Source organism: Oryza sativa, chromosome 2 (assembly GCF_034140825.1).
Source record: "Oryza sativa Japonica Group chromosome 2, ASM3414082v1".
Lineage (NCBI taxonomy): Eukaryota > Viridiplantae > Streptophyta > Magnoliopsida > Poales > Poaceae > Oryza > Oryza sativa.
Genome location: NC_089036.1, coordinates 18875118 through 18887097, shown reverse-complemented (window position 1 = coordinate 18887097; position 11980 = coordinate 18875118). Strand labels below are relative to the sequence as shown.

Here is an 11980-nt window from a genome sequence, read left to right as displayed (position 1 = left end):
TACATGCACCACGTAATATACCATTTAGTAGTTCGGGAAACATGCTCGACATAAATAAGGGAGTAGCCAATCCGATAAACGCCTTAGAACATAGCCTTAAATGTATTATTTAGGTCCTAAAAAATTAATAAATAATACACAATATATTTGTATACTTGGTCAACCATAGCCTAAAATATCAAACTTATGTCCTCACTGATCCCCATATATGTAAGTTCTATATATAAGCCACTATCCACTAATTGCTAAATAATATTATTTACGAGGTATTCATGCACAATGCACCTAAAAATTAGCTGATATCTAATTAGCACGTGTGTCATCCAGCACCGAAAATAAATGGTGATACTAAGTGCACAACCATCAACAAACTATAGAGTAAGTAGACGATGCAAACAATATTTGACTACAAGTAGATTACAACTATGAGTAATACCATTCCTACACTTCTATAAACGCTCCTAAGATATCACATGATACTCTAATAAGTTAGAAAGAATCTATGAAAGTTATATAAAAAAGTAAACATCTATCCATAAATTTACACTTAAATCGATGATCCATTACTTTCAACCATTAAATTAAATTAGATATATTAAAGTAATCCCTCTGTCTTAAAAACCATATAATATGTCTCTACATACGTACACAACTCCTATATAATTACGTACACAAGAGATATAAAAAGAAAAAAAAAAGGAAGAGTGTGTGTATGTGATTCGTCCTATCTGGTAGTTTTCTCTTTCTTTCCAGCTCTAAGATTTTCCCAAATTGAGGATATATAAACATAGCAACCGCTCCTAGCGAGGTGGTAAAACAAGCCATGCCGCGGCGCTGCCTCACGCCACCCATTGCTTCACTCCCATCTCGTCATTTTTCTTTAAAGTATTTTTTTACTAATAATGTAAAAGTCAATCATATGAGCTCATATAAATATGTGCAGATGCACACTATGAATACATATACATGCACCATATCCCTATATTAGAAAAATATTCATTCAGAAAAAGGAAAAACAAACGTATGTACAAGAGACTAATATTCGCTAGAAAAAAAAACAACATATAACTACATTATATCTATTTTTATGTCATCCTCATCCAAATAATTTTAACAAATTAGCTCAAATTCCAACGCATATTAACCCCCGTGTACATGCATAGGTGAATTAGATGTATAATATAAGAAAAAAAATCAAAACTTATATTAACTTGTAAGTTAGCATAGGATAACTGCGTGAGCAAATATTTTTTACGTGGTCCTCATCACTGGAGCTATTAGATAGTCGAATGATCAACCCTGCTTTTTTAAAAAAAATATCTATACTACTGAAATTTAGTACTATTGATTAAATGCTTAAACAAATTATGTCTACCCTATACAATAAATCAACTCTAAGACACATAAAGACTTTCTTATCACCTCCATCTTGTTTCACTTCTTCCATAAAAGATGCCAAGTATGAATCTCAACTGGCTACATTATAGTAATTATATAGGAGTATACATTATTCGGTTAAGGTGATCCGAGTAAGATGCTACCGTTGATAATAATGCTTAACTGGCCTGCTACTTACCGATAAAATTATGTTACCATTGAGAAGCACGATTATATCAATGCGGGACCCATGAATCAAGGCATTAGAGCTAAATCCTTAGCGGCTATAGTCGGATTCATCCGATCGTCAGAGGAGCATTCATATTCATATATAAGTTTAATTGTTTTATCCTATTAATTGGTAGAAGCGGTATTTTTAAATATTTATATATAGATTTGGACCTGTGAGACATGGCACTTGGTATGATGTGGATATTAACTTTTTATGGTATTAATGATGTATTGGGTATTTTTTATGTAACTGCAATTCCATCGATTAAAAAGACACTCATACTTCAAAACAATGGTAATAAGTTATGGCGAATGGTGAATTTATATATAATTGGGATAAAATGATTTTTGGTTGGATATGATAGCCATTCTGATCATTTACTACATCAAAATTAATGGTCTATTCAAGGTAAAAAAAAATTAATGGTCTATTTCTTATAGTGAATAGTGAATATGGCGAGATATGATTTCTTTTAGTATTCTTTTTATAGGCAATAAATAAATTGTCCGCGTATCCGCGCGGGCTTCCTTTCTAGTTAGTCTAATAAAGCTCAAAATGTGCTGCTCATATTCTAGATAGTGTACCAATTTTAATTTTTAAACAAAATTGGTGTTTTTTTAAAGTACGTTTTAAACTAAAAACAAAGATATAACCGCAAGTACCGTGTGGGAGCGTCACAAAAATTCAACGTAGAAATTCGCTTGTAAAAGCATGGGTGCACGAACACTGACAATTATCACATAAACTATATTTTGAGAAACATAGTACTAACGTTACGCTCAAAACACGCGCACACTCATCCCTATAAACACACACTCACATCCTACCCATTATCCATTTGAGTATCTTCAGAAGACTGGACCGACAAATTTTGTGTTTGACAAAATCACCACGGACGCTTTATTGTTAATGGGTACATCACGTACTACTTAAAAATTAATTAACCATAAATAAAAGCACTCGTGTTAACTATAGGACTTGAATTTGATAGGATAGTTCCACCATAATAAACTTATAGTTGAGCTATAGTCACTTCGCAACTTATATTTGTTAATCACGAGTGGCATGCCTAGATAATTATTAATTTGAATCTGAATTTTTAAGTTAAGGGAATCAACAAAATAAGAAACCTGCTGCTGACTATTAATACCGAATCCAGGAATTACTAAATCATGAGAAAATATAACTGAGAATCTTTGTATTTAGGCTATGTTTAGATTTAGGGGTGAAAATTTTTGCCGTGTCACATCGGATATACGGACACATATTTGAAATATTATACGTAGTCTAATAACAAAACAAATTACAGATTAATTTCGCCCGTAAACTGCGAGACGAATTTATTAAGTCTAATTAATTCGTCATTAGCAAATGTTTAGTGTAACACCACATTGTCAAATCATATAGCAATTAGGTTTAAAAGATTCATCTCGTAATTTACACGCAATCTGTATAATTAGTTTCTTTTTTATATTTAATACTTAATATATATATGTCCAAACATTTACTAGAAGATCTAAACAGTCTCATACTTAGGTTCCGCTTGCGAATACCAATGAGATTATGTACGTGCCGACGTCGATCAAGCCCCAGAACTATACTAAAGCCCAGTTGGTGAAAAGAAGATATGAGATCAAGACGCTGAGGAGAAATTGACTTGCACTGACCTTAGACACGGGCACACGGCGATCGAGATTAACTCGAATTTTCCACGGGCGCGTACAAGCGGATAAGGACAGGGTGTGCGCAGCGACAAGCAAGGCCGGTTAAGAGCAGGTATAATAAAGTACGATAAGCCGGCGACACAAGCATCCACGTCATAAAAATCATAGGTGGAAGAGAGAGAAAACCAGAGAGAGAAGACAGCGGGTGCTAATGCAATCGCCGAGCTCTAGCACAGGAAATGATGCAAGTCCTGAGAACCAGCCCTCAGTCCTAGCTTTTGCCCAATAACTTAACAATTGCTCCATCAAAGATTGAGTAGAAGGAAACAAGTCTCATTAAAAAAAATCAACTGCTTAGGGATGTGTGGGTAGGTAACTTAACAGCTAGTTATTATACGTATCATCTATTAGTAACATCTATTACTTACGTGTATAAATTTTTAACCCATCAACGGACGATACTATTAAACTTAAACTTGCTCTAAAGAAGTAGTAGAGGGAGGCCGGGACAGATATCACAAAGAATAAAGAGATCAGGGACAGATTCCACGAGAAGGTTTGCCGATATGCCGTGGCCGCAAGCGTCCAAGCGCAAGCCTACAGCTGCTTACGCGATGCCGCTCGTGTTACCGCCTGCGACAGAAACCGCCATGCACGCGCGGCGGCCGAGAGAGATAGAGAGAGAGAAAAAAAAAAGAGAAAAAGAAGAAGGCGGCAACCACCAGCCGCCCAGCCAGCGACGCTCGCTGCCGCTGCTTCGTCCGCCTGCGTGCTGGGCTGCTGCCGCTGCCGGTCTTCCTCCTTTAATTTGTTCCATGCCCTTGTCGCGTGGCTGTGCTTTGCATGCGTTCGTTGCGGCTAGGTCAGAGTCAGGGTCAAAGTAGGAGTAGTGCGCTGGTGGGGTGGTAGGAGTAACCTGTGACTCGTCTGCGAGAAAGGCTGCTCCTCGGGAGAGGTGCGTTGAGTGTGCGCGCGCGCGCGATGCATGGGCATGGCAATGGCAATTTTGACAGCGGTACGTGTGGCTGCGTCCCATGCGGCGGCCGTAAGCGTGCGGTCGTCCATGTGCGAGTGTCGGTTGGCGCATTTTGGCAAAAATGCCACGGCCGGCCGGCCGGCGCCGCGCTTGTGTCCGCTTGCGTTGGCCGGCCGGCGCCACCCGCCGAGCTGTTGTGCTGCACATGCGTACGAACGCGCGTGCATATCGTGGAGCTCTCTTTCTACGCCTCTCTACCTACAACTACAACAGGGCTAGTACAGCTACTGTTCCATGGTGGTGCAGATGCAAAAGAAATCAAATGCAAATATGCGACGCGACACGTCGGCTCGGCGGTGAGGTCCAGGTGGCGAGAGAGAGAGAGAGAGAGAGAGAGATCGATCCGGGAGTTGATGGCGCGTGCTGCGCCCCGCGGGAAAGGCAAGGTGGGGGCAGACAGCGCCGTCGTGTCCCGCGAGCCACGACCAGCCCTGTCGCCCCGCCAAAGCCGTCGTCACGTCGATCGATCCATCGGTATTACTTCTACGCGCCTGCGCTGCAGGCCAGGCCAGCGGAAAGTCAGCGACGTACTACTACCCCTACGTGCCGACGTCACCCCGGCCCGGTGAGGCGATCCACGACGTGGCGTCAGTACTGATCAAGTTCATGCATGCGTGCGTCACCCCGGTGAGAGCACAGCATTCCTAGTGCATGCATGCGCGCGCTCTTCTTGTCCATCAAGTTCGATCGCCTCGCGCAGGACCATGCCCTCCTCACCTAGCTTCCAGCCTGCTTTATTCTTATGGACGATCGCCCACGGACTACTACATACCGACCCTGCAGCTCATGATACAGAGTACCCTGTTCGTGATAACTCCAGTTAAAGTATGCATTTGTGTAAATAAGGATCTTAGAGCAGCTCCAATAATCTACCTAAATCAAATCAAGATTTAGTTTTTCAAAGCTCTCCAACTGATTTAACAAGTTAAACTTATTGCTCACTCCAACCGTCTCTCTATTAACCCTATCAAAAATAACAAGACCCATATATTAACCTCTAGTTCCTTTTTTCCTTCCCTTTTTACTACCCAACAAGCTAGAGAACCGGAGGTGGGGACAGCGACGCTAGGAGGGGTCGGAGTTTAGGACGGTGGCGCTAGGTGGGGCCGGAGGCGGGGACGATAGTGCAAATCGATAGTGAGAGTTCTCCTATACGGATTGTAGCATGAGGAGCCGCTCGATGCCGTGGATATGATGTCATCGGGCCACATGGCTGCCAGGTGCCCACCTACATCGAAGTCAGAGACCTAGTCCCCTTGCCCTAGAGAGCTTGATGTGCTCAGCAGAGAGGATGGGTGGGAGGACGGCAAGGGGAAGAGCTTGTTGGCTAAGGTGTGGAGGTGGGCAAGGAAGACGTAGAAAGAAGCTATGTGCAGCGACTTGCGAAGACGGCGTACGGCAAGGAAGATGACTTCCCATCCGCGCCGCCATAGGAGCACGTGTTGATGCCGTCCCTATCCATGGCCACGGGTGTCGCTGAGGTCCTGCTTGTCGCAGGCGTGCCCACAGCCGGTGTCAGGCAAGTCGCAGGGATGTGCCTCGAGCTGCTGTCCATGCCTATGAAGATCGACGAGGCGGGGTTCCGACGTAAAGGAGGTGGTTGATAGCCGGCACTGAAGAACGTAAAGTGATGACACTTTGGTGATGGAGGCGAAGTCGGTCATTGACAGACGCTGGAGCACAAGAAAGATAAGAGGGGCGTAGCCACGTGGGAAGGAAAAATAGTACGTGTGGCCCACTGTTGGCAAGTGATTTTGGTTGGCCAAATTTGGTCAGTGAGGAGAGACATTTGGTCGGTCGGATGGCTTAGCAATCCACTTGGCGAGATTATTCGAGCACAATTTTTCGTTAGAATTGTCTAATTTTAGCTTAAACAGTGATTCGGAGAGAGGTTGTTGGAAATTCTCTCGGATCAGATCCAGTTAATTGTACGTGTGACATAGGGACTGGTAAGCAAGAAACATGCAAACAAAATCATGCGCTGCCTATCACTACTGTTGGACGTAATTGTCGGCAGTATTAATTCAGTTCAGTTCAGTTCAATTGAAGAAGAGTAAAGAGTTGAATCGCAGCGCAGCAGTACAGTAGGGCCAGCCGCGCGCCCAGCCGGCCGGTAGCCCGGTAGGCAGGAGGGGGCCCTATACGTGCAGGGGCACTCGTACAAACGGCCGCATGCATGCATAAATGTGAGCCCTTTTTGGAGCCGATCGATCATATCGTACGTGCCGAAAGCCGATTCGCCGGAGCCCTTGCGCCCTTTTCCCCCAACACCCATAAATATGGCAGTCATACCGTTGCTGTTCCTGTTTCTTGCTCCATCATGATCCATCGATCGATCGATGCTGGAGTACTGCAAGGGTGTGGCTGGAGTCTGTCTGTCTCGATCCTGCTAGCAGTACTACGAATTAAACCCAGCCATAAGATATACAATTGAAATTCTTTATATTTCAAAATGGAGGTTGTAGCTTACTGATATTTTAACGAGTTCAGTTTTAGTTGGATGCAAAATTTGTACTCCTGTATGCACTATATATTTGGATTGATCATCCAAGGTGTCTCAAGATTCGTCTTATTAAATTGACAACAAAGGTTACTATGGTCCGGCTCATTTCTCCCACAAGAGCTGGATTAAGATAAAGATTTTCATGGCACGTTTTTTAAACTGCTAAACTGCACGTTTCGTGCGAAAACTTTATATATAAAAGTTGCTCTAAAATATCATATTAATTTATTTTTCAAGTTTGTAATAATTAAAACTCAATCAATCATACTCCCTTTATTCCAAATTGATCATCGTACTCCCTCCATTCCAAAATATAGGACACAACTACTTTTTAAAGATGTTTCATAATATAAGGCGTGCATGTATGTATGGCAATTAATTAGCATCTCTTCTCTCCTAAATTATTATTATTTAAATCATACACTCACAAGATGCTTAATTCTAGGGTGCATGTATTGTGTTAGTTGGATTGATTCAAACAAAGAGATAATAATAATTGTTTCTTGTTCTTTGAGTCAAGTGTGGTTACGCCTTATATTTTGGAATGAAGGGAGTATAATTTATTTGAAAATATTCCTAAATGATCATCATATTTATGTTCATTCATTAAGTCTATTCGTTATTTGTGCATTGGGGTAAATGAGCATTGATGCAGGCATCCATACACACAAGTGTTTTGATTTGCTATTGGCTAGAAAATAGTGGGGATTGTGCATGCATCAAGTTTATTGCTAAAGTAAATGTAGCATGAGAGAGTTATTATATTTTCTTGGTCTTGGTGCACTCATATAATATGAAGATCAATTAGGAATAAAGGGAGTACGTTAATACCACCTCGTTTTGCATAAAAAAATAATCTTCATCTTCATCTTCAGGAGAAAAGAACACCACCTATGTCTCACGATAATTTTAATTTGCTTTTGTTCGTCAATCATAATTCATACTCCATATATTAATATAATATTCTTGTACAATACTCCCTCCATTCCAAATTGATCTACATATAATTTTTTTTAGGTTATTCCTAAATGATCTACATATTTGTGTTCATTTATTAAGTCTATTCGTTATTTTATTTGTGCATTAGAGTAAATGGACATTGATGCATGCATCCATGCACACAAGTATTGATAACCCACATGCAATATCTTGATTTGCTATTTGCTAGAAAATAGTGGGGATGGTGCATATATCGAATTTGTTGCTAGAGTAAATACAGTATGAGAGAGATATTAGTATTTCTTGGTCTTAGTGTACCTATGAAATATGTAGATCAATTTGGAATGGAGGGAGTACCATTTACTCATAAGAATTTGTTTCTCCGTCCTTGAATATAAACATTTATATTCTTGGCTTTGTAATGATAATGCCCCCTTATTTAATGTGCTAACCGCTTAAACTTTTTTAAAAAAAGAAAGAGGGGGGGGGGGGGGGGAAACCCCACCTGAGTTCCATAAACCATCGTAAGAGAGAGTTTACACAGTTTGAGATTAAAAAATACAGATTACAGATCATCTTAGGGAGGACGATAGAGTTTCCTTCCAGGAGGAAACGACCACTTTGTCCTAAACACTCTGTGCTAGCAGTTGAAACTTTGCTGAGACAATTGATAAACTTGTACATTTCGTCCTCCATATATAAACTTGTACGTTTCTGTTTCCAGCAAAAGTTTTAATCAGCTTTCAACAATTTATAATGGTAAAATGGTCTTTTTATATCCCTCAACGGAGGAATGCTAACGAAAACCTGACGGCTATGATAATTTTGGAACAAAGATTGTACGATGAAATTTTCGGGAAGTTGGGTTCGTCGATGGTACTTTTTAGATGGGACGTTTATCGATGGAATTTCTTTGATTTTCTAAAAAGAATATACTCCATCCGTCCCATAATGTAGCAACCTAGGATGGGATTAGGCTCATCCTAGGACTGAATCTGGACACATAGTCCTAGGATGAGTCTAATCCTATCCTAGGTTGCTACATTATAGGACGAAAGGAGGGTCATGTCTAAATTCGTAGTCCTAGTATGGGACCTAGATTGTTACATTATGGGACAAAGGGAGTAGCAAATAATAGTCCTTTTGGCCTCTATATAAACAGTCATTGATAATATGCCTGCGACTAACAATCGAATTGGGATCCAGTGCAGTCACGATAGGGACTGCAAGTTAACAATTGCACACAACTTCAACCATCCATTTTTATGATCAACGGTTCATATCTAAAGCTACAGTACCCATGTGAACAGTATTCAACGCTACAGTATTACTGCTACAGTACTGTGAACAGTACCGTGTGTGACCTGAGCCACCCGATTTGTATATACTGCTACTGCTTAAGCTGCAGTCACACAAATCCCTAACAATCATACAAACTGCCTATGATTTAGGCACCTAGCATGACCTCTTCTGTATCATTTGCAAGTGTCCTTTAGCACTCTGGTCTAGGAGATCATAAATAACACAAAGATCATAATAAGAGAAACATTTTATTAAGCTCACCGCATGCATGAGGCAACGGGGACGATCGATGAGCTGGCAAAAAAAAAATGGCCCATGTGGGGGCCAGATCGACCAACATGATAGCCAAGGTACGTAATGATAGGTTTTATAGGCGGCAGATGTTGCGATTTGCATGGGAATAATTTTGATCCACATCCAGACCGATAGATCTTTCCAAATCAACACTTTTAGGCCCTCCATATGTCATCATGTTAATTAACCACGGTCCTTTTGTTATGTCAGTAACAGTAATTGTACATGTAACTACATCTTTGGACTTTAGCTTTTACATGCATGCATGCCTATACCTTTTCCTTGTACATGCTACATTTTTATGCAGCGGTGGTGGTACTACTGCAAAGTGAGAGTATCTTCAAAGTACAATTTGTTTGGTCGGATAGGAGATCAGGAGAGACCGTCAGTACAAGCAAAAGGACGTTACGCAAGCAGACACAGGAGACGTAAAACAGTGCAGAGTTGTTACCTCGAACGGAGAGATGAAGAGAAAACAAAAACAGAACGGGGGAAGAAGGCCCAGCTAGCTAGTGAAGACATTAAGAAATGAATTAAGCAAAGAAAAAAAAACTATAGTAATTAAACGTGGTCATAAAAGGGCAGTAGTAGTTTAGTGTATTTGATTGATTCTTGCACTGTTTGTTGAGCCTTGATAGTCGCATAATCAAAAGTAGCAGGAATGTCGTAGGAGCTACATACATGCTTCTGTTCTGCTCTGCACTCATTCTGAACTAGATTCGAGAATGTTTCATTCTTTCAGTTTCAGATGGCGATGAGAATATGCTGACTGTTTCTATGTTGAGTTTAAGTATTCGAACTGTAACTAATTAATTTACCATACATACTGACGGATGGTCAAAGACTCAGATAGTTTTGACGAAATAAGCAGAATTAATTAAGGGGAGATGAAATAAATAAAACACTGGTAGTAGTAATTTCAGTAGCTAGCAATAGCATGCAGCATCAAAGCAAGCAAATCCAGCGCACGCGCCAACAAACAACCACATGCGCGCGCGCGCGCGCGAAGCATGCACGAGACGGACAGAGGCAGTCGTCGTGAAGAAAAAAGCACACACACACCAACCTCGATCTCTCTTCTTCTAGCTCTAGCTCACTCACTCTCAAACACACACTCACTCACACACTGATTAATTAGCTAGCACCGTGTAAATGGGCTGTATCTCGATCGATGGATATCCTATTAGCAGCAGCTAAATCAATCAACTACTTGCTAGTCATCATCATCATCTTCATCTTCTTCATTAGCAGCAGCAGCAGCAGCAGCAGGTAAAGCTTTTTGCGTGCTAGGTATACTAGGGGGGCTAAGCCAGAGCACGCCAATGGCGGGCGGGCGAGGCCTAGAGCCAGAGCGCGCCGGCCTCCTTGAGGAGGGGGACGAGGGAGCCGTTGATGTGCGCGGCCATGACGCGGTCCATGGCGCCGACGAGCTTGCCGCCGATGAAGACGACGGGGACGACGGGCGGCGACGCGGCGGCGGGGCCGCCGTACCCGACGAGGCGCGCCAGGGCGCGCTCCAGCTCGCGGCCGCGCGGGTCGAGGTCCAGCTCGTGCACCGTCGGGTGCACCCCCATGCCGCAGAAGAGGCGCTTCACGGCGTGGCACATGCAGCAGCTGCTCACGCTGAACACCACCACCGCGCTCTCCGACGCCAGCCGCTCCACCCGCGCCACCGCGCTCTCCACCATCGGTGCCGGCGCCGCCGCCGGCATGTACCACGCCTGCTCGGCCGCCGCTCCGTACTGCATTCTCGCCGACGACCTGGCCGGTGATCTGATGCACAAATGGAGATGTGTGTGCTTCCTTCGCCTGAAAACGATTAGCTTAGCTAGAGAAGCACAGAGAGCTGAGCTAGCTAGCTGTGTGCTTGTGTGTTGCTAAGCTAGAATCAACTGAGGTGAGCTTGAACACTTGGAGAAGGGAGTGAAGGGTGCTGGGTATGTATATATAGAGAGGAGGGTGAGGGGTACAATGGTAAATTTAGGGGGGCAGGGAAGGAAGGCTAGGCCACTTCCAAGCCAATGAGGTCCTTTTGGGGTTCCAACCCAATATTACTCGGTTTTACTTATGTTTTTTTGGGGGGTAGCACTAGCTCACCACTTTGTTTATTTTTCACCTGTCTAGTTTAGTTTATTGTCAATCTGTTGGTGATGTGAATTCTTTGACTTGCTTGTATGCCGCTGGTAGCTTGACTCATGCATTACTCGTTGTACATGCATGTTTTTTCACCTAGCTAGTGGTAGCTCCTCCATTCATATATTTGAGCCTTGTCCATTGTGCTCCCTTTCCTGGTTAATTCAGCCCAAATGAACATTGAACAATCCCAAATCAAGCACAATACGTATTGATCATTTGATCAGAGACATATTCTGCAATTAACAGAAGCATCTGGTCAACTTCTATGGCAAACAAGTCATTCACTACTAAAGTTTAGTATAGGTGAATGTTAGTAAGTACTTTCCCTTTACCTGGAATTAGTCATATATATTATATACTAAAAGTTCATTAAACTTCCTACAAACGCTTCTAAACCGCCATGTGTCACCCTATAAACGCTCCTAAGCCACCACGTGGCGCTTTAATAAATTAGAGAAAAAATATGAAAAAAGAAAAATATCTGACCGTCAATTTTC

The 11980-nt window shown here is 42.2% G+C and overlaps 1 protein-coding gene across 1 annotated transcript; it reads right to left on the bottom strand.

Moving 5' to 3' along the window:
* Positions 1–10200: 10200 nt before the first annotated feature.
* On the bottom strand, positions 10201–11265 carry LOC4329462 (glutaredoxin-C3-like). The gene has a single exon (NM_001416625.1). It carries the CDS (start codon positions 11093–11095, stop codon positions 10688–10690), a length of 408 nt encoding a protein of 135 aa, NP_001403554.1. The 5' UTR covers positions 11096–11265; the 3' UTR covers positions 10201–10687.
* Between the last annotated feature and the right edge of the window lie 715 nt (positions 11266–11980).